We start from the raw sequence: 24118 nt of genomic DNA, 5'->3' as shown, positions 1-24118 counted from the left end.
GAGCTTGGCCTAACCACCCAAGGCCCCGGACTCTATTTTCTTAATGTTTTATCCTAGCTCTAACAGAATCTTTGTGTACAGATTACCAAGCCAGCAACAATCCCCTGACCTCAAAACAAACGCTTCTGCTTTCTGGAAAAACATTTTGAAGGTTCAACAGCATTTAATTTAATACTGGAAACGGGCAAAAAGCAACAAGCTGCTTTGTGGACAGACTGGTAGGCAGCTCAATGCCTCTAATGGAACAGCAACAGTGCAGATAATTGTTTATGCTTTCCAAACAGCCGAGCATCTCCATCTCCGACTTCGTAAGTAGCAGGAATTGGATTGAAAACTTCAAAGGCCCTTTGCACAGCAGGCATGATTGATTATAACGACTTTTGCACTAAAATAATTCAGACATTTGCACTAAGATTGATTATAACGACTTTTGCACCAAAATAATTCAGACATTTGCACTAAGATAACTAATGTCTCCCTCAACAAGGAGGAAGACTGTTATTTGGACACGGAGCTCAAACCACATCTTTACTGTCAAGAACTGCTCCAAACTTTTTTCAGCAATGGAGGAACCGTCTCAGAATTGACCAAGAATCAACAGAAAATACCAGATAAATTTGAAGTCTTCTGCTGCCTGACCTCTTACTAAAAAAAATCCCCTCCGAAGAAATCTTAGCTAAGAGAGGTTAGACAAGACCCGAACACCGACCTTTATGCTGTACAATGGAGGAGAACATTGATCCTCTACTGTTAACATGCCCTTGCTCCATTTGCAATATATTCGCAAGAGCCCTGTCACTGTCCTCACCACACCCACATATGAAGACATGGACTTCTTGGAGGAAGGCAGCACCTGAAGGAGAACTGCTGGCATGGAATTGCATGGCGGCACTAATAAGTTGGAGCTTATGGAAGGAACACACAGAAGGACATTCAATTTTGAAGCATCATCATCCGGATTGCTACAAGATTTCATTTGTCTGTTTAGAGATTGGACCTCTATGGCAAACTGCAAACACTGTCTAATCCCAGCATGCTTGACCATCTCTTTAATTTATAAAATACACATTCCACAATCTATCATCTCTTACCTTCCATTGCTAATCTCCCCATGAAACCACCTCATACATCCATGTAATCAATCACCTTACATCTTTAGTAACATTTCATGAGTTAGGGATCCCCACTCCTTTCTCAGCAAAAGAAAAAAGGAGCTCAGACATCCAAACGATGGTGATGGCCATCACTATGAAAGAACAAAACAGTCTGCATGGAATCTAACCAAGAGGGTAAAAAAAGACAATGTTATCTCAGGAAAAAGAAAAGGTGGTGTTTATACTTCAAATTTGTTTGAAAAAGAGATCGTGATGCATGGGCCCTTAGGTTGCTGATCCGTTGCCAAGTGGTAAATCCATGCTGCTGAGGCAACTATTAAGATTAGAAAACACTCCAGAGTTTGTCATCGATGCACCATCTTCTTACCAACCATGATATTACTGTAACACAAAAAAGAGAAGTGTAAAATCAAATCATTAGAACTATAGAAATCCTCGAACTAAAGCAAATTACATGTTTCTTTGCTCATCTTACTTAAGAATCCTTGCGCCAATCATTGACCAATTACCAAGGAATTCACAGCTTCTTTTGCTCCACGAAGAAGATGAGGAACCGGGCCCATGTAAAGCTTGTCCATAACCGCTAAAGATACAATCATATGGAATCCTATGATGGCTTACTGATGATGGTAATTAATTTCCCAAGGAAAATCATAAAGGAAAAGAGGGAACAAATGTAAATCAGCAAGAATTAAACAAGAATGCATCCTTTTAACAACTAAATCACGTCAGAACATTTGAGTCAACAGAATAGACCACTGGCAGCTTACAAGCTTACGTTCAGTTACAGCTATATCCATGAAAACACTATACTAATCAATAACAGATCAAACAAAATTACAAGCACAGTCCTCCAGCACAGCAATTTGTGGATGCCTGCCTTTTGCTCTCTGTAACTTGGACTCAGCAGATACTGAGTACAAAAAAAAAGGGACCTAATCTTTACAACCCAAACCTCGGATTTCACTCATTCAGCACCATCTCCATTATTAAATCATTCCAGGCATCCACAGGACCGGGCAAGCACCAATGGAGGCAGTCATTCTGTACTACTGCATTTTTATCCTTGTCAAATGGATGGAATGTCCTGTAAGGACCTGAATGCCCGTCTGGTCTTAGCAATGAAAGCTGGTAAGTGTCCAGAAGTTTCAGGCGTGCTCCACTACCTGGTCCATCGAGCACCACTGTCCTGTCAAACTCCTCAAACTCAATGTCTCGCATCAAATGATCCATACCTTTGCCATTGTATTCTCCTAACTTATACGGTTCTTTCCGGCTGCAGGTCCCACCATTAAACCACTCCCCATTTTCGAAGTGATCTGGTGTCCATGTCCTATAAAGAACGAAGGGCTTGTGATCAGAAGTGGTGATGAAGCGGAAAACCAACTGAAGGGTTTTGTGGTAAGCATGATCAACCCCAAGTTCTGTTAAGTTCTTCCCAGGACAGTAGTGGCAACCGACGACCACATTGTTCTCCCGGTAAATCGCAGTTTTCAGGAACCATTGCCCAGCAGACATGACAATGTAGTCAAAGCTATAGTATTGATCTGTCCAATTTGTATCAAGGACATCAAGATGGAGCTGGATTTCAGATTTTGACTCACCATCATCATTTTCGAAAATTTCAGCTTTAACTAGGAACGGAGACCAAATGAGTGAGAGAGTAAAGTTGTGGGAGGGGAAGTGCCATCTTCTGGATTTGTAAGTATCATCATGGTAGACCTCAACAGCTTCTTCTGCCTGAAGTACACAAAAATCTTAGCTTGCTTATTCAGAATCTTGGAGGGGAACAACGAGGAATTGTATATATACAAGGACCACCTCCATAAATTCAGAAGTTGAAATATAATTTCCTTTGATAAATATTAGGGCTTTTTTCAATAAACAAAGTTGCTTGGGACCTTGCATTTTATACACAACCATTGACTACAAGATATACCCCTAGACATGGGATTGGTATGAAAGATAAACACAGGATTCATTATTTTGATGATGTTTTATATGTGGCTAAATTTCCAACATGACCTTTTAAACTGGTGTTTAAGTTCCCTATTTTCTGACGAGAAGTAAACCCGCACCCACTTCATTAAAGAAACGAAGAGAAGAGAGATGGCAAGAACGGCCATCCCTGGCAGTGACAAATTCATTGTGCTACATCTTTGAACAAGAGAAGGTCTGCCATAAAACTAGAAGGCAAGCTGGGAGATAGGGAGAACAACTTTCTAAGTTGAAAAATTTAAACTAAACAGCTAAAAAAGAAAACATCCAAGGTTTTTGTAGACTTGGAAAGAGTCAAGACAACGAGAATATGACATATTCATAGTTAAGGTACAAAATTATAAGCCAAAGAATAATGTTGAAACACAATTCCAAAACTATAACAAACTCATAAAAACTAGGAGGAAAAGAGAGTATAAGATCATAAAGCATTGCCATAAAGTCAATTTGTCTAACATATTCATATTGTAGAAACTATAATGCATTGAAGAGAAAACAATACAGATGAATGAATAGTGATATCCATTTTGACATTAAAATTTAAGGGCCTGCTTGGCATTGCTTCTATTTTCAGGTTTTATTCTCAAAAACCCAAGAAGAAAAATAGACTAGAATGAACAACATGTATGATGAAACACTTTTGTTTTTCAAACTTGTTTGTAAAATCTTTTGAGTTTTTGGAAGCAAAGCCTTCCAAAAAAGCAAAAATAAAAGCAAGTAATAGCAGAACTTTGAGAAAATGCTATCTTCAACATTAAAATCTCTATGTGATATTTTAGTAAAAACATAAAAAATAACAGCAATGACAAACAGGCCTGTAGTGTTTAGATACAAAAATAGAGCATGTTCGAGGACAGCACAACCATTTCATATTATCAAGTTTAACATAAGCCAGATTAGTCAACTTTTTATATTACGGTGCAACATCAAGACATTACAAGATACCCAAGATGACATAACAAGCAGCATCAGCAGATGCTACCAACGAATGCATAGAAGTAACCAATTTTACACTAAATTCAGTGTTTCAATACAAATATACAGAGGGGGCAATGCCCCTGTTTTGAGGCAACAAGACATGCACGATAACACAACAAGCAGAACCAATATGTCATAAAAATAATCATAACAAAAAGACTCCTGTGGTTTGGGGGGAGGGTGGGTGGTTAAGGAAGATCTTGAATAATAGACAGAAGGGACTTCCTGCAGTTTTCTTTAGTTGGATCATTCAAAACCCAAAGGAACTCCACCAAATAAAAGGAAGAAAAAAATTTACTTCATGTTCAAGTGGAGCAGTAAAGAACAGAAGATATCTTGATAAATGCTAGGTTTCTGAAGGGTACTGGCTGCAAAGGTTGAGTAGATAGTAACAAATAGGGTGATGTTTTAAATTGAAGCTGAATGATAAACAACCCTCATGACTGGATTCTCAGGCACCATTTAGGGATAATGAAAAAATAATGTCGTGATTATAGAGGTGATCAATCAGTCCTTGTAATAACCTAGGATCTCATCCAAAAAGACTAGTAAGAAGGTGCTATGTGGATTCATTGGCTCTATAAGTACTCAAGATCTTTGCAGTGCATAACTGATGTGGGACTAAACACACACCTGTACATATCCTCACATACTCTCCTTGTTTAAGCCATGGCATCCCAAGCTAAAAGTCTGCTCCAAATCCAATCAAATCTAACCACAAACACTATAATCGGCCTATGGTCAGTCCCAAAAGGGCTTGAACTACAGTGTCTCCTAGTCCATATGGATCATGGGTGAGGTCTGCTCTCATACCATTGATAATGACCTAGGACCTCACCAAAAAATGTTAGCTGAAAGGTGTTATTTGGATTCTTTGTCCTTGTATAAGTAGTGCATAACTGATGTAGGGCTAAACCACCCATACAGGTCCTCACAGCCATGACGTATTAACACACAAGCCTTCAATGAACTGAAGAACAACTTTATATGTAACCTAAAAATTAGTGAGAGTTAGTACAAAGATTGACCATATACCCTGATCCTATAACAGCAAGCCTAGAATTGGAAAGCATATTATGTTTCCACAATTCAAATACATCTATCAGTACCTTCAAATTTGCAAGGATTGTCCATCTATAAAAAAGAACACCATCAACTTCCATGCTTCCTCTATTAACTGTGATATTTGACTATGATTTCATCATGTAGACTTGTTAGAGATCATTGTCCATTTAATGTGACTATTATTGGGGATCCTAGGTTTGTCAGACACAATGTCACGGCTCAAGGCTGAATTCTGCTCATGCAGTCGCAATGTTTTTCTTCACTCAAACGTTCAAAAGCTTCTTCACCTTGATTTTTTTTCAACATGATTTAACAAGCTTTTAATTGATAAACTTGTCTTCAATCTTTAGCTCTTCTTCAAATAGTAGAGCATCAATATCGCTATCAATATATAACTACTAATCAAAAGCTGTTAATACTTGCATTCTTTTTTTTTAGTTCAACAACAAGCTTGACAAAATAAGAGGATGCACTGAGTTTTGAAACTTGAACTTATAACGCACACTCCCTACTGTTAAAACTTAAAACTGACTAAATTTGTGCATCATGAATGGCAATACTTCATCTCTTTATTTAGGTCATTTAGATTAAACATGGTGGCAAACCGAAAGCTCTAAACCAAAGAGAAAGGTCTTCATCGTATAATGATAAAAACAAGAAAACAGGTATTCACACAATTTTGATTGGTAATGTCTAAGTAGAAGGAGAGAGGGATAATGGTGATTCACCTCTCCAGTTGAAAAGAACAGTGTTACAAAAAGTTCCTATGCATAGTAAAATCACATTTCAGAAAAATATTTTACAACAGCAGATTACTAAATAAGAGTTGATATTTATCTTCAATTATGCAATCATATATATGTCTCTTGTCAAATCACCATGCCTTCGACCAATTTCTGGTGCCACAAGACACTGAGACAAAAGGGACTATATGAGATAAACTGAAGGGCATGAAGATAGCTATAAAACATGCAGACATCTGCCAATAATGGCATGTTTTAATCAAGGGTATAAATCCTGGTGCCCACCACCACACTGGTTTGGTCCCCAATCAGTAATGTACCAGGATGCTACCGTCCCAACTCTTAAGACGGTACGGCGCTACACCGGAATGCTTTTTTCTTGTTTTTTAAAACTTTTGTTATCTTAAATAAATTTTTATGAACATTTAAATATTTACAAAATCCTTAAACATGGTTTTTGAGTCGATGGTAAGGTGCATGGTGATGGTAATAGTACTAACACCTGGTTCTTTGAACAAAAATTAAAAGCCTTTTGATTTGGGATATTTTAAATTGATGTCAATTTTTGGTGTGCATCAAGGTGCTCTCGAGCATGACCAAAATTCATCCAAATCATGTAACAGTTTAGTAGCATATGCATACTAATAATGCAAACATGTTATATTTTTTTCCTTCCCAAAATTATATTTATATTATTTAAATAATTGAATTATTCTATAATGCATTGAAAAACATAATTTTGTATACTGATCCCCACCCTATAACATATCTGAATTCATGCCAAACAGGAAAATTTTGGTATAGTTCCCCTTCTTGTTTTTGGTCAAGTTGGGTAAAAGGGAGTGCAGGACCTTATTAGATGTATGAAGTATTTGATGTCAAGGATGCTGGATCTCAGTGAGGACAGGGCAACTCTAGGCTACACCTCGCTTTCTCTCTCTCTCTCTCTCTCTCTCTCTCTCTCTCTCTCTCTCTCTCTCTCTCTCTCACACACACACACACACACACACATACACTCTGAGCCTGAGGCCCTCCCATGAATGATGACAAAAGAGAGTTCTAGGGAGGGCAATCTCACTTTTTCTCAAAACAAAGTGACCAAGTTGAGTCTCAGCAGGTACCAACCAAATTGACCTTGGTTCAGACATGTTCCAACCAATTTTAAGTGGGATGGGTGCACGATGTCCCACACCTATCCCAGGTATTGTTCTCTAGAGAATGATATGGTACAAACAAGATGTGTTGGTACTGTCAATACCTTAATCCTTCGTTTTAATAAAGTTAGGTCTCTTGAAAAAAAAAAGAATTACTCTACCTAAAAATACACTAAAATTACCTACATTTCCAGCCCAACTTGAATTTTTAAAACAAAATCCAGGTAACAATAGACAGATTTGGACCTGCTACACTTCTGATTATATTCTAATAAATAAAAGATGATCCATGTAGAGATATGGACGATTCTAACAATGACCAAGACACACCATAATCAGTTAATGTATACCATGGTTTGAGCTTTTGTTTTCTATGCCACCATCTGCATGGGCAAATTGAGAAAATCAAAAGATACAAAAAACAGAACCTTATATGCTTCTCAAAAAATACATAAATGATATAATATGAGAAAATAACTCTAAAAAAGAGCACATTCATTTTGTTAAAAGAGAGCAAAGCTATCAGTGAATTCCTAATATATAAAAACACATTGTGATATACACATAAAACATGTTAAAATTTATAAGTTATCTGCTAAATTCCTGCATGTCAAAATATCTGATCAGTCCCCACTTCTGGAGCATAAAGGTTGAAGAAAGCTCGGTCCATGCTACTAGAGATCATAAATTTATTTACTATATTAAACTCATGCACATCTGAAAAAAATACATAAAGAAATATAAAATTATAATTATTTTTTAACCTTTTTATTCTTCTATATGTTGTGAATTACATCATATGCAAACAGACGTGAAGAATAGTGTGCTAAAACTATACATGCAAGCAGGCCTTCTCAACCTACATGCAGTGCACTTTTACAACTGGTGTTGACCTGGTCAACCGTTCCAATTGATGAAGAGTAACCGGTTCAGATAGGTTCCAACAAGTTGCAAGCCGTTTAATCCTAAATACAGTTCTTGTCTGAATTCTCTCTAGCTTATCGTCTCCTACCATTGTCAAAGCCTCCGTCTTTCACTTCAGGATGGTGCCATGAGTCAGATGATCCAAGCCTAAAGTAAGGTATGTGCACCACAAGAGCATGTCAATGGATCTATTCATCTACCGCAGCCCCATAGCCCCCCTCATGAAACAACGGTCCTGCCTTCCATCTATCGCAAAGAGAAATAATTGAATTCTCAACAGCATATATGAGGCCTCCATGATGTCTCTTAGGCAGGGCCGGCCCGAGCCCTAGGCGACCGCCAATGGAAGGCCTCCGAGAGGCTGACCAAAAGGAAGCAAAGGCCCCATATAAAATGGGAACAGGAGCTGGCTACGAGTCTTCCCCCTTGATGGAAGGGAGGTGGAGAGTTTCCTGGCCTGCAGAGGGGCAATTTGGGAAGTTGGGGACAGTAGTTTTGTTTTGGGTGGAGACTGGAGAGAGAGAGAGAGGAGGGATTTGGTTGGCTTGATACACGTCTGAAGCCACTCTTATCTTTCATCCCTTCTCTTTTTTTGGTTTTGGTCTTGGTTTTCCTTCCCTCACATTACTCCCGATCTAGCTGGGCCATCAGGAAGAAAGATAGGGGGATTGGAGATGGACTTCTTGGAGGGTAGAGAAAGAAAGGAGGGAGGGGGGGTTGAATGGCTGCTGTGCTGTGATGTTGCAGTGGCTGCTTGGGTACTCACTTGAAGGGGAGATGGTGGGATGGGACTTTTATTAATTAGATAGAGTGAATTTCCCATAATGCCCCTACTTTCTCCCATAGAGAGGTTCCTTTCTGGACAAATTCTTTTCTTCACCTTGACCATGAAGTGCCATGGGATAACCTTTTCCTACTCTGCTCTTGCTTGACATGGTAAACAGTACTGTGAAGCATTATCTCAGTTATTTAATCAGTTTTATGGGCCCTTCGTTAAGCATAATTACTTTTCCGTGCTTTCATTCAAAAATTATATTAAACTGGAAAGGCTTTGTAATCTGTCTTTGTTGCATACATGCATTTTTGTTGAAATAATGTGCTTGATGGCTACCTATTTTCATATCTTTTTTTTAAGTATTTTATACTTATTAAAAAAATTTATTATTAAAAAAAAAAGCCTCATTCACTGAATCCGCTTTAGGCCTCCAAATGTATTGGGCCGCCCTTGCTCTTAGGGTTCTATTCACTCCTCTCCTCCATCACTAGAGCAATTGCTTGTGAAGAATGACATCCATGTGAAGCCCAAACTTGATGCCCTTGGGGCACTTGGCAATACTGTGGGACTACAAACTGCTCGAGGTATGACCCATGACACAGATGGTGCAATTGCCTTGTGGGACGGCTCTTCTTTAGGATGTTAGCAAGTTTGTGACCCCTCAACAGATTTTTCCTATCTTGCTGACAATGGAATTCTCTGTTGTAGGAACATGAGGACCCTTAATCTAACTGACTTTGATCCCAAGGAGGCTCTTGCAGGCATTACCGAACTTGTGACTAAATGGCAACCACTGTGTAGCGAGAATCTTATGCAAGATGCTCCTATGAGATGCAACATCTCTAGTTCAGCAAGAAGCATAAGCAATTGAAGTCGAGATGAAAAATAGCCCTCCATCACTACAAAACACAACTGGTGGTTAATGCAATTAAAAGGGCTCCAAAGCTCTTGGAATTATGAGTCACTGAAGGAGACTCCATCATAACCTACAATCTCGTTCCATGCTAAACAGCAATTCATCTGAGTTGAAATGCTGGAAACCTTTTGATTGCCTCAGCTATTAAATAAAGTTAAAGCTTTAAAAGATTGGTTTTGCCTTAAACTGAATAACAGAATAGCTTGTTGAAGAATTATGGAGAAGGAGGAGTGAGAAGGGTTTTTGGAGTAATCAGCCGATAGGAAATTATCTGAACTGGTAACTTTCATAAATAGTTGGCCGAACGGACCAGTGCCAGATGTAAAGCCCCCATCATGTGTAGGTGGAAGAAACCTACAAGTGGGTTCCCCTTATAAAGGGTGCATTTGGAGGTTCTTGATTTCAAAATAACAATATTATCCTTTTTTATCTAAAAATTATGAAAAAAAATAAATTTAAGATTTTTTTAGAAGGTATTGGTTGTTGGAATTAGAATGCTCAAAAATAGGGGAAAAACTATGATAAAAAATCTAATGGGTCATATATGGAAGGATTTGTGCAATGGGAGGTTTTATTTCGGTTTCAGTATCGTAATCTTAAAGAGAGTTGGATCACAAGAAATCTGTTGGGCGTATATAGAAGGTTGCATGTAGAAGATATAGACTGACCAACATAGACAATCCCATTATTTGATAAAAGGAAAGATAAAACATACGGCTTTAACAAGCTCCAAAAAGGTAAAGGAAAGGGAAAACTGGCTAATGTAATTAGAGAATTGTAGCGAGGAAATTTTGGATAAAAAGAAATCTGACAAACATAATCCTAAAAAGAAAATTCCAAAATACAAACCTTCCTTTTAGTAATATAGTACTCACCATGGTTGAAGAAAGTTAGAAGGCGGGCAACCTGAAATTTAGTTGTTGTATAACTTTATTTTTAAAAAAAAGTGGATTCGAGTGTTATTCTATATCATAACACGCTATATAATACTCATGCCAAACTTCCAACAAGAGGTAATCATAATTCATCATCACATTCTAGATCAAATTTTATCAAGATTGGGCAGAAAGGCAAGAGGTGCACCTTAGAAAGAAGGCAAATCAAAGATTGGACATGGTTGCGGAGAATAGAATCACCAATTAATGCCCAACTTTTGTTCCTCATTGAATCCAGAAATTTCTCTGCATTAAATGGAGGTAAATCACAACCATGCGGTCTCCATTTCCAATAAAGATACCCCTTATCAGGTCGCCCATTCTTCATACAATTCTGAGGAGGTTCTATGAAATGGCAGGTCTCATTATTATATGCTGGTCCAGAAGGATTCGGGATCCATTCCCCAGTAAAAAGATCACATTTTTCTGCATCACATGCATGTGGAATCCAATCAATTTTCAGAGCAGTATGCTGGAAAAACAATAAAACGAGCAAAAGGAAAGCTAAGACTTTTTTTTTTCTGGGGGCAGGGGGAAAGCTAAGACTTTTTTTTTTGGCGGGGGGTTGGGGGGGGATCATTCATCTAAAACCATATTCCATGAATCCCAAAAAATAATTTTTGAAGTTTTAGATTTAGTGCTAGTCACATGCATTGAGGATGCAAGGACAATAACTTCATGTTCAAATTAACCAATCAAGTCTGCATGTTATGTCATAACAAATATGAATAATTTAACAATAAATATTTTTATAAAACTTGAGAGTATAAAGTAAATGGTTATAGAACCCAACCCAAAGTTTTAAAAGTGGCTATAAGCAGCCATGATACTGTGTAGTACCTAGGCAATATGCGGCTCCACAGGCAGGCACCTGGGTAGGTTGTATTTTTTTTTAAATGTTTAAAAATATTAAACTAGAAATTGCTTAATGGAATTTCAGGCAAAAAAAGAACAACTATATAGAAGGCATTGGAGGAGGAGAGATCAGAGCACTACATATCCAAGGCTTCCGCATATGTGGACCACTTGGGCGCCTGCCATGGAGCCCATCCACATACAAGGACAACCTATACCCTACACGGGGCAGCCAGGTGATGTATATGCATATATGGACAAATACACTGCTGCATATATTGCTTTTCAAAATAGTGCCCCAACTCCACTCTTTCTTTACTGTCCTAAGAATATTCATGCAAAAACCTTATTTCATTTTATCAATATGGAAATCAACAACTTTCCCATATAAAACACCATAAAAAAGATTTCTTAGCATTAAAAAATGCAAATTCATCAACTTGCAAGATTTATTAGTTTTACCATGAATAGAAGTATCAAAAACACATTCAAGGATTTCCCACATCATGAGACAAACTAAGTCAAAAAAAAAAAAGCTAGAGTACTAATAACTTTCTATCACAAGCTCATTTGCAGCTACAGGTTTGTGAAAACTATTGACCTACTCATCCAGAAAAGGATAGATACTAATATATTAATTTACTCATCATTGTCTTTCCACTAATTCGACTTCTTCTCTTTAGATAACTCGAAAGTTTATAAAGATAAAGTTTTCAAAGTTCAATACCTTTCGGAGAAACTTGCTCTTCAAGATCTAATGCCATCTCAGAAACAGATGGCTCTGAGGCACCAGTTTTCTCAATTGATGGAGAGTCTGAAATAGGCAAAGACATCTAAAGAATTAAGAAAAGAATATACATGATATCAAGAAAAAAAAAGTATGTCTCCTAACAATGTCAAGTGTTTTGAATGTTCATTTTCTATGATTTCTTTCATTTTCTGAGATACATGTTGGGTACAATTTAGACCAGCAATTTTGGTTTATGAGATCTAACTCAAAGTAATTAGTATCAATACAGAATTTTCAAAAATATCCATAGATAGCTCTTGATTCCAAGAGAACACAGTTGGTACCGGCAAACCATATTACGGAATCCATGAAATAACACCCAGACATGACTTGCTTGATTTTAATATTTCTAGCTCCATTATATCAGGCAGTTCACAACAATAATCTTAATTTCCAACAAGAATTCCACATTCTTCTGGCATCCAACCGGTTCCCTAGAAAACTAATAAATAAAAATCACAACAAGACACTAAGCTTTTGTTTGGAATTTTCTCATTTAAGTATTATATCAACAACCTCCAAAGTTCTACTTTTTTCCTAGTAGATGGGATGAAGAACTTTGCCAAAAATTACATGGCCCAGGACAAAGAATAAAGTTTAAGAATTGAATCTCTTCAGATTTATTACTGTTGTAACACAAGCATTTCCCTTTAAAGATTGCTTTGCTGATAACTGATAGGATCTCCCAGTCTAACGATTAAACCATTTCTGAAACATTAACTAAATCACCAATAACAGCGGAGAAAAATAACATACCATTCGAGACAATCCTCCCAAACAGAGAACAATATATTCCAAAATGTTTTCCTAGAAAACCCCAATTCTTAAGGAAAAGGTTTTCTTTTGAAAAAAATTTCCGATTTTTTACCAAGCTTCTGAGATCTTGAAATCGGACACATTCCAATATAAAATCCGACCAATTTCTCAATCAACAAAGATAAAATATCAAATATCTTCTGATTTGAAAGAATCAAGATCTTTCAAGAACAAGAACACCAAACACAAACCCAAACACAAACCTTCGATTCCTCCAAATCATCGTATGAAAGAAAAAAAAAAGTCTGGAAAAGATTTACCCCAATGTAAAACCATAAAAAGCTTCCTTCTTAACGCTATCTGAACTAAAGATTTTGCGTGTTTCCACGAAAACCAAACTCGAAAATAGAGATCTCTGGGACGAAATCACATACCTTTCTCTGGCTTTTTATCTCCGGCATCGACCACCGGCGTCTCCGTTCTCTCGGCGGCGGCGGGAGGCTGGGAGACAGGCAAGAATGTGGTGGAATGGGAGAAGAGGAGGCGGAAGGAGATGCCCATGAAGAGGGCGGAGACCAAGAGCTTGACCAAGAGATGGTTGCTCTTCCGGTGGAGGGCGGGCCACGGCTCCCAATCCGACCACCCCATCTCCTTCACCATCTACCACTCCTCGGAGCAGAGGAAGAGAAGGAGGAGGTCTCCAAGAATCGATGGAGAAGAAAACAATCAGAGAGGGTGACTAGAAAGAAGTGGGGAAAAAAAAAAAGGAGGAGAAGAAGAAACACAGAGGAAAGGAAAGCAAGCAAGGCAGCGTCTTTTTTTTCTGGTAGAGAAAATAATGGAGACCGAAAGGGGCCCTGGGTGACAAAGTGAAACAGCGGAGAGGAGGAGGCCGAGGAGGTTATTGGCGGATGGCAGGAGGAGAACATAGCACAAGCCTCTTTGTGTTTTTCCTCTGATGGCAAGAGCCGTGCGGTAACATTTTCTTCATGGGGTAAGATACTTCTTTTTTTTTTTTTTTTGCTAAATGGGTTAAGAGACTTCTTGCTCTGTCATTTTTATAGCATACCATGGGCAACCTTCTGGATTAATGAATGTGACTCCCTATAAAACTTTCTATTTTTCCTTTTCTATAGAATATTTTGTCGCTCGACTCTGTAGGTAGTACTTGCACAAAACTAGTGTGAATTGCCCGATGTACCAAAAATATAAAAAAAAAAAGTCCCTATGAAACTTGGACATACAGATGGGTGCAAGGAGAGTTGTAATGTAAAAAATGATATCTTTATTCCTACCTAGTTCTCATTTGATTTATTACTACCATGCCTTGGGCATTTACCGTTTTGGCATTTTAGAATGAGTAAATGCAGCACATACTTATTGTTGGTTGATGAAGCCAAGGACAAATGGCTCATGGGGAAGGAGCAATTGGGCTGCAATCATGTGTTCGGTCTAAGAATGAGAAAGTAGTAATAATTTAATAGTATGAAAGTCTTCATTTTATTTTATTTTAGTAAGATTAAGTTTAGGAAGTTGTATAAATATTTATCTCCCACTTTTAAAGATTCACTCAGCTTTTTTTTTTTTCCTCTCAAGAAGACAAAAGCTTGTTTGCATACGGCCAGAGATGGATACGAGGAAGATGTGAAGGTGACCTAGGAGTGTATCATAGAATACCTTCAGTATAACGTTTTCTCTCATATATATTACTGCCACACCCTGAACATAGATTATTTTAGAATGAGTACCAGAACGCTGATGTCGAGAGCTGCTTGATGAGGCCAAGGACCACCGCGGCACCGCTAGCTTTGGTAAAAGGTTTATGGGGAAAGAGAACCTCTATTCCATGGTGGGCATCTGAAGCTGGTCACTCCTGCTTGTAGGATGAGCTCGATACTCCAAATAGACTTGCAACCGGAACTGGATCCGACTTGATGAAACTGGCCTGTGTAATGGCCTCGTGGGTCAGGTCAAGATAAAAGTATGACCTTGTCCGTAGAAACGGGTTATGTTAACTACTAGTTTAAGTTCATATTACCTGCATTTGTGAACTCATCCAGTGGAATTATTCTAAAATAGTTTAGCTGGATCAAACCACGAAGTATAAATATCGCGAAAATGGAGCCGACTTTGACCAATCTGCAGTCAGAGGGAATGTACTTGAAAACGCGTTGCCGAAGGTGGTGGCCAAAGTTTTGGACGCTAGCTCTTATTTCCTGGGGATGCGATGCCAAAGCTAATGTTAGTATGGCATTTAATGCTTTTGTTCTAAAGTAGAAAAGGTAATAAATTAGTTTTAGCATTAAAATATATAAGATTTGGGTGGCAATTCCATGGCACACTATCATACATTGGCAGAATGGATCGTTATGCTCAGAGATCGTCCAACTTTAGTCGGGCAGGCCACAACACCGATCGAGCCGGGCCACAATCCCGCTTGGCGCTGGCCCAATCTCAGGCTTCGCTGAAGGCTCAGTTGATCTTGGCTGAATCTCTCCTCTACTACGGCCTGCTATGACCTCTCCTAACATCTATGATGATGTCCCGATCCGAACTCGAGGCATCCTTGTATTCGACAATACGCCCTGACCCAAGCACGAGGCGCCTTTCATATTCGCCGCTACACCCCGACTCGAGCTCGGGACGCTCTTGATATCCGACGATACGCCCCGGCCAAATTCAGGGCGCCCCATCTAACAATGCGCCCCGACTTTTGAGCTCGGGGCGCCCGATCGAGCGAACCTCGAAATCGAGGAAGCGAAGCTGATCTCAGCACCCGCCAAGCCGACTTCGCCAAATATACGATACGACGCCCCATCGAGCTTGGCCTCGCCCATGCCTGCCTACATGTCCGTACATTACGATATCTCTGCGCCATGCTTTGCTTGCTGGCCAACGGCAATCAAGGACAACGTCACGCTGCTCCAGTCATATCCTGCTACAACTGTCAACGCCTTACCGTTCACAAGAACAGTCTGCACCATGCGCCTCAAGCAAGCTCTAACTGCGCGCCATCTGGCTAAGAGTTATCTCCTCCCATAATGAAGACAGGTCATACCTCCGCTACCTAGGCACATCCACGGAAACTATAAATAGCTCCAACAGGTAACAGTGTTGGAGGATCCTCACTGGAACCACCGGTGAGGCTTTGTGCAGGTACACCGTCGTGCGAGAAGTGGCTCACCTGCTTCTTCAATAATTTGGCAACTCCCTCGATTCCTCCGGCGTGAACATCCTCAGGCTAAATCTGAACCACAATAGGAAGCATTTGCAATGTTGATGGCATTGGCACTCCTCTTCCCAGGGCTTGCAGCGGGAGAGCCCGAAAAGGTGTTGCCGTGGCGCTCCCATCTTTAAGAAAAGGATAAAAGCATTTGCATGAGCATTTGTGTGAAGACAGCAGAACCTTTACGTAAAGCGAGCGGATTTTGTCTAGACGCACAACTCGGTTCAATTATACATGAAGCCAAACTTTTTCGTGTTAGTTGCATCATTTCTCGTTCGCTGTAACGTTTTGGTCTATAGACAGAAAGAAGCCATGTTATTGAATGAAGAAAAGCAATAAATATATAGTTGCCAGTTCATCTGATTTTTGTGGCGTAATTTAAAGGACCGAAATCTAAAAATCCAGTTTCTAGCTGGCCTGACTTTTGTGGCAGCCAAAGTTGCATTAATAAATTATCATATGGAACATAGGCTAATCAGCTAAGAATCTAGTCATCAGCATGGGTTTAATTGTATATATTGAATCAAGCTGATAGGCTAACCATGTCATCTGAAATATAATCCAACTCAATTAACCTATGCGTTTAATAAATAAAAAAGTGTAGACTTGAGTTATTGACTGGTTTAGTACCCCCATTGGATTCAAATCGATAATTTTGTCATACTACCTTTGTCTCGATCTGACACGAATACAACTTGTTTCAACCGCTGCCAAACCTAAATTAGCATGGGCTCAAAACACCTGGACTCCGCTTTTTACCAAAGCTCAGGCTTGACTTAGGTAGGCTCAACTGAGCCCCAAAACACATTTTTAAGTTACTAGAACAATTTGAATGCAAGAGTCTGCAAGTAGTGTCACGGTTTCATCTAAAGATTTTACAAATGACACCAGTTTCTTTACTATTTTTCTAGTTCGGATAAGAAAACTATTTTGACTAACAAATCAGATGCCAAGAAACATGATCTTTTATTATATACTGTGTTTAACTTTCTTATTGCCTGGTTAAAACAAAAGAGATCAAGAGCTCTAAAAAGAAAAAAAAAAAAAGAGGGGAAAAAAAAGAAAAAGGAAGTAGAGATGCTACCACTAGTGTTTCTCAACTAGCAAGCTAAGACTTGTTAGCCACAATCTTGATCAAATTTTACAATTGTGGCGCTATTATTTCTTTTCAAATGACAATCAGGCTGCAATTTTATCACCTTCATCCCCTTTCTCAATTCTCTTTCAATACAAATTCCGCAGCCATACTTTCCGCTCTCTGTTGTTGGCTTTGGTGCTGTTTTTCGCCTATTGGTCGAGCATTAATGTTTGGCGGCATGAGAGCCTCTTAGATAAAAAATTCCGTTACATAAAAACTTTTTCTATGTTCATTTTTTATTCTTTTGTTCTTGTTGAAAGAATGTATAAAGAATGTCTTGTTCTTTTCTTTTCTTTTTCCCCCAGAATGCAAAAAATAGTAAAATAACTTGAGGTTTTGCTTTGTAATGGATCTCTTTCATTGTCTTCAAACTGTAAAGGTGGTCTTGTTTTGATTGAATTATGTAAACATCTTGCGTCTGCCTTTTTTTTTGGAAGGATATTGGAGGAAGTAAGACAATTTCCTCCAGTTTATTAGATAAATGTAAAGAAACATCTTGCGTCTGTCTTGAGTTATTTTTCTGTTTCTTTACCGTAGTATTTTTTTACCTGCCTTTTGCAAATAATGGCATTCGATTCGCGGAATAATCTCCACAACATATCTTCATACATTAGAATCCATCGCATCTAAACTTGCTTGACTACTCTCTGGTCTCTATAGCTAGCACCTTTTTTTTTTTTTTTTTTTTTTTTGCTAAAACGGGGTATCATACCCGACGGGAACGGATACACCCAATAAGGTCAAAAAATAGGATACCTCGAAGTGCCAAAGGCAACTCCCCATCATCAATCCACAAGGTGCCTCCGGAGTGACAAGCTACATACGCAGCTACCCAATCCGCGGCGCCGTTACCTTCACGGTAAATATGCCTGGCCTGAAAGGCCCATCCATCCCTCGCCATAGCCCAAATGTCACGAAGCAAAGGATGATCACTACCACCACCCCTTGGACCCCTCTGGATCCAACTGATGACAGTGGCTGAGTCACCCTCCAGTATGATGGACCTAGCCTGTAAGACGCACCGGGCATGGCGAATACCCGCCCAGGCTGCTCTCAGCTCCGCACACGGAACCGAAGTGTCAAATAACTGACTGCCACCGGCAGCCACCACCCTGGCAGACGGGTCCCGAATAACAAAACCCGCGCCACCCCGTGTGCCACTATCCAGAACAGACCCATCAAAGTTGACCTTGAGGAAACTCGGGGGTGGGGGCTCCCAGGTGAAAAACACCGTACGGAAGGCTGCCGAAGCAGAATGGGAACCCCAGATGTCCCGAGCTATCAAGGTCCCTTCAACAGGGATAGTGTAACACAGCTCTGCCGCCTGAACGCGTGCCTTTTCGACCACAAATCGCGGCGACATACGTCGTTCGCCGAAAGTGCGAGCGTTCCTAGCCAGCCAGATCTGGTAGGCAGTGCAGCTCGCTCGAACAATCTCCTGACGAAGCACCGGGGACTCCGAGCCCTGACGCATGGCCTGTAAGAACAGGTCCCTACAGTACCATACCTCCTGTGGGACCCCTGCCAGACGCCAAGTACTCCTAGCCCATGAGCACCGAAACAGGGCATGGTCCACTGTCTCGGCCACACCACAATCCTCACACACCAATGGGATCCTCATACCTCGACCTCCAAGTACAGCTCTCGTAGGAAGACGGTCCCAGACCACCTTCCAAAGGAACAACGCTACCCTCGGGTGAAGCTTCAATCGCCAGATCCAGACACAATCTGGGCCAGGCTCATACTCCCGTCTAATGATGCGGGAGAGGTCGCCCATCCTGACCCTGGATCTGGACGAGGACCTCCACACACATACGTCAGGTCCCCCACTCTGTGGGAAAGAGAGTGAGCGGACCCGCTCCGCCAAATGCTGCCCGAAGTGACTGGCCAACCGAATCTCATCCCAGCCAGCCGCCCCGGGAGTCATGAGATCACAGACCCGTAGACCCTCCCCAGCCTCGACACTAACCATAGTCGGCCAAAGCCTCAGAGGAAGGCCATCGACCCATGGGTCCCCGGCCACATCAATGCTACGCCCGTCACCTATCAGCCATCGGGTGTGACTAGACACCAATGGCAAGTACCTCGCTATCTCACGCCATAGAAAGGAGCATCTCCGCGCTCCTCGGGCCCAGCCCCCAGGACCTGCCCCCCCATAACGGATAGTCATGATCCGGCTCCAAAACCCCTGCGGCTCCAGGATGAAACGGGAGGCATGCCGGGCAAGGAGCTGCTCTCGTCTCTCCATGAGAGACACCACCCCAAGACCACCCTCTCTGAGGGGGAGGCAGATACTCTCCCACGCCACCAGGTGCACCCCACGACCCCCACCCAGTGAGCCCCATAAGAAACCCCGAAAGAGTCGCTCAATCCTCACTAGAACAGTCCTTGGCACCACCGTATTTGCCATAAGGTAGATGGGCATAGACCCCAAAACAGATCGAATCAGCGTGACTCTGCCCATCATAGATAGGGACGCAGCCCGCCAACCCTCTAATCTGCTCTGAACCCTTTGCACCAGCTCGGTACACTCAGAAACCCGCAATCTCCTACCTGAGATCGGAACACCCAGATAGGTCCAGGTCCCGTCCTGCTCGGGCATCTCCAGGATCCTCCGAATCCCCCGTCGAACCCGGAGTGACGTACTTGGGCTGAAGGAGATGGAGGATTTCTGGGCATTCACTCTTTGACCGGATATAGTGCAGTAGACAGCCAAAGCCCTCCTGATAGCCCGAGCGTCCGCTACGCGAGCCCGGGTCAGGAGGAGGCAGTCATCGGCGAAGAGTAAATGTGATATAGGCGGGGCCCCTGGAGCTGGGACATAAGCCTCCAGGACTCCGGAGGCACACACCCCCCGCAGCGACCGAGACAGGACATCAGAACAAATGATAAACAAGTATGGAGATAGCGGGCAACCCTGCCGAAGCCCCATGGTAGAACTGAAGAAAGGGGTTGGAGAGCCGTTGACCAAGATAGAAAACCTTGGTCCCCGAACACACCCTAGAACCCACCCAATCCATGTCTCATGGAACCCCAGACTCTCCAAAGCTAGCCTAAGAAAACTCCACCTAATTCTATCATAAGCTCGTTCCATATCCAGCTTGACAGCCATCAAGCTCCGCCGCTTCGAGGCCCGTCGAAGATCCCACATCATCTCTTGGGCCACCATGACGTTATCAGAAATACTCCTACCTCTCACAAAAGCACCCTGCTCCTGACAGATGATGCTAGAGAGGAGGGGCTTCATACGTTCCATCAGTATCCTTGCCACAACTTTGTATAAAGTTGTGCACAAACTGATCGGCCTAAAGTGACTGGGCTCGGCCGCATCCTGACGCTTAGGTATCAGCGTGACAAATGTGGCCTTCCAGTCGTCAGGCATCCCAGCTCGACTAAAGAAACACAGGACTGCTTCCACCACTGCATTCCGAACGATACCCCAGTATCTCCGGAAGAAAAAAGGTGGGAAGCCATCTGGACCAGGGGCCCTATCCTCTCCCAGAGCCCAAATAGCCTCACGCACCTCCCCCTCCGTCACTGGTCGAACCAACATAGCGTTCTCGGTCATATCAATCTGGGAATTGGCCCTCGGGAGCTGGCCGGCTTCATCAGACCCACTATCCTCCGTCCAACGAGATCGAAAGAACTCAAGCAGGATATGGCTAATGGCCGAATCCCCCTCCACCCGGTGGCCCTGCTCATCCCGCAAGGATCGGATCATATTCCTCTGTCTTCTGATAACCGTAGAGCGGTGAAAGAAACTAGTGTTCCGATCACCCTCTCTGACCCACTGAATTCTGGATTTTTGTCTCCAGAAGATCTCATGTTGACGCAGGATCGAATGGTGAGTGGCGAGAAGTCCCCGGAGGCTCACCATATCAGCCTCGGAGAGCACACCCACCTGATCTTCACTACTTTGGAGGTCAGCAATCGCGGCCTCCACATCCTCCAACTTCCTGAAGATATCGCCCACTACCTCACGATTCCAGCGTCGTAGCCGTCGCTTGGTCAATTCCAGTTTGCGTGAAACCCTCTGCATGGCATCACCGCGAACTGGTAGACTCCAAGCTCCTCGGACAATGTCCCAGGATTGGGGGAGGGACAGCCAAACCTTCTCGAACCGGAAGGGGCACCGGTAACTAGACACCGATACCGTCGAAATCAACAAAGGACAATGGTCCGAAGCAATCCGGGGTAGGTGACTAACCCTGTAGGAAGGAAATCTAATGAGCCAGTCAGTGGAAGCAACGGCCCTATCAAGCCGCTCCCACACCCTGGCTCGACCGGACTGGTTGTTACACCAAGTGAATTGCGGGCCGAAGAAACCTAGATCAACTAGGCCATTACGCGAGATGAAATCGCGGAACTCCCTCCTATCCACAGAGTCAGTGAACACCCTACCTCCACGTTTCTCACTCCCCTCCAGGATACAATTGAAATCCCCCACTATCGCTGTCGGAAGACCCTGAGCGAGTAAATGGGAGAGCTCATCCCACAAAACCCTCCTGGTCCGATGGTCAGTACTAGCGTACACACCACTCAAGACCCATGGAGCAACATTAGGTTCCGAGATAATCATTAGGACCTGTTGGGAGCAGTTATGGAATACATCGACTGTGGCCACACCCCGCTTCCATAAAGCCACAATGCCCCCGGACAACCCTCGAGACTCAACTACATATGACTCCCAGTCAACCTCAAGTCGCCGCAAAACACGACCCAATCCTCTACCGGATAGTCGTGTTTCATAGAGAAGGCAGATCTCTGGACTATGGATCTGAACCAGCCTCCTAAAGGATGACATGAAGGCCGGCTTCGCCGCCCCTCTACAATTCCACGCAAGAATCCTCATGGGGAAAAGTCCGAGAGGTCGGCCACAGGCACATCCACCCTCTGGGCCGCAGGGTCCATCACCACCTCATGATAAGGATCGTCCCGCTGACCCTCATCCACACTAACCCCAGACACGACTCGCAGCACTGCCGCCTTCACCCGTTGAACAACCGTCGAGTGATCTGCGGACCAGCTAGCCGCCCCCTCAGAACCACACGGGTCACCTACCCCATGCTCCACAAGTGCGGGTGCGTCCTGCCCCTCCAGAGAGCCCGTCATAGGACAATCTACACATACAGGGGGCCCACTATCCATAATCGCGTCGCCCAACTCGAGCCCGCTCGAGGCACCCTCCCCCTGTCCCACATCCAACTCTAGAGGGCCTAGAGTGGTAGGGACCTCGGACAGCAGAGCCACCCCGGGGACCTGGGCCATAAACTGGAAACCAAGCGCGCTAGACCCCATCCGCTCGGCCAGCAGATCGGGCCCAATGGCAGGCCCCGTAGAGCCCAAAGAGACTGTGAACAGTGGAAGGCCCACAGGGGCCTTCTCAGAGTCCACCGCGCGTGGCCCAGCCAGGTTGGGCCACGCGCTACCCGCCGCGCGACGGGCCTGGGAACCCGTCGCGCGGTTCACCACATGCACCACGCGGGGCTCACGTGCCCCGCAGGCTCCCCTGTGGCCTGCCCGTCCCCGGCCCAGGGAACGACCCAGATCCAGCAGCGGCCCAGCGTTTCTGGGCCGCTTCTTGGACGCTCCCTTGTGCTGGCCCACCAAACGATCGCCTGGCCCGGCCTGATCACACTGGCCAGACCCGATCCTTCCCCCCATCGTCTCCGGGACACCCTCCACCTGCCCGCCGGAGTCCAAGGCAACCGGCGGGGAATGGCGACGGGCCATTTTGGTTGGCTTTTGCCAACCCTCCAGGTCCGGCGGGGACACCGAAGGGATAGGCGAAGCAACCGGCGAAGCAACCGGCGAGGGCGGACTAGAGGGTGGCAACCCAGCAGGGGGCTCGGCGCCCGGCGAAGGCGACCGAGGAGGGGGCGACCCAGCTACGGTCTCACCCGTCTTCCTCGACTGCGGCAGCCCTTGCTCCCGCGGCTGCCGGGCGCGAGATGTCACCAACCACGGGCCATAGATCGGCCCGGGGTCCGCCTCCCCCGGAAGGCTCGCACCCGTCGGCACCGGAGCCCCGAACCGGCACCCAAGCTCAAGGTGTCCGATTCTACCACACCGAAAGCATAGATCCGAGATGCTTTCGAATACAAATGGCTGCCAGAGGGCCTTCGTCCTCCCGAGGATCCGGATTCCTAGGAGGAGGGGAGCGGAGGCATCAATCGCCACCTTGACACGCGCGAAGCCCATAGCTCGGCGCCCCTCTGTGACACCATCCACCGCCAACGGCCGCCCTGCCTTGGCAGCAATCTCCAAAATGGTCGAGGTCGACCAGTATTCTGGAGGAAGCCCGGGTAGCCGTAGCCACATAACCACCGTTTTCACCGGCGACTCCCTGGGTAGAAAGTCCGGCGTCCACGGCTCCATGGCTAACATTTGCCCCGCCACCACCCAGGGCCCCTCCACCAGGGCGCGGTCCCGGACCTCCGGCGACCGGAACCACAGAGCAAAGTGGTCTTCGGCCAGGGTAACCGCCACCACCTTCCCTGTTTTCTTCAACCGGGCAGCCACATCTTTGGCTACCCACTCGACCGGCACCCGCCGGCCAAGGCTCCGACCGACCACAGCAAGGCCTTCCCACTCCCGGCGGGCTACCTCGATAGGCTCCCCCGGGAGCTCGACGATCGACGAGAAGTGGTGGCTCAAACGAGCCACCTCCGTCTCCGTCAGTCTATGAGTAACCCAAGGTCCAGGGCGCGCACGGCCACCCGGTCGCTCCCCTTTCCACCCCGAGCTCGT

General features: G+C 43.7%; 1 protein-coding gene across 1 annotated transcript; it reads right to left on the bottom strand.

Annotated features, from left to right (window-relative positions):
- Positions 1-1806: 1806 nt before the first annotated feature.
- LOC103702945 (protein trichome birefringence-like 23) lies at positions 1807-14028 on the bottom strand. Its single transcript, XM_008785599.6, has 4 exons — positions 13439-14028; positions 12186-12272; positions 10752-11029; positions 1807-2855 (listed from the first exon to the last, which is right to left on the bottom strand). Exons 1-4 carry the CDS (start codon positions 13662-13664, stop codon positions 2079-2081), a joined length of 1368 nt encoding a protein of 455 aa, XP_008783821.3. The 5' UTR covers positions 13665-14028; the 3' UTR covers positions 1807-2078.
- Between the last annotated feature and the right edge of the window lie 10090 nt (positions 14029-24118).

The sequence above is a fragment of the Phoenix dactylifera genome, chromosome 5 (assembly GCF_051530095.1).
Source record: "Phoenix dactylifera cultivar Ajwa chromosome 5, Ajwa_hap1_PhDact_Kaust_v1.1, whole genome shotgun sequence".
Taxonomy (NCBI): Eukaryota; Viridiplantae; Streptophyta; class Magnoliopsida; order Arecales; family Arecaceae; genus Phoenix; species Phoenix dactylifera.
The sequence above is the reverse complement of the archived record's forward strand: the minus strand, read 5'-3'. Positions and strand labels throughout refer to the sequence as shown.

Coding starts and splice junctions, on each gene's coding strand:
- LOC103702945 (XM_008785599.6), bottom strand. CDS start 13,664: ATGGTGAAGGAGATGGGGTGGTCGGATTGGGAGCCGTGGCCCGCCCTC. Junction 11,030..12,185: donor AGAGCAAGTTTCTCCGAAAG/GTATTGAACTTT, acceptor CATGTGATGCAG/AAAAATGTGATCTTTTTACT. Junction 2,856..10,751: donor TGATTTGCCTTCTTTCTAAG/GTGCACCTCTTG, acceptor TGTGTACTTCAG/GCAGAAGAAGCTGTTGAGGT.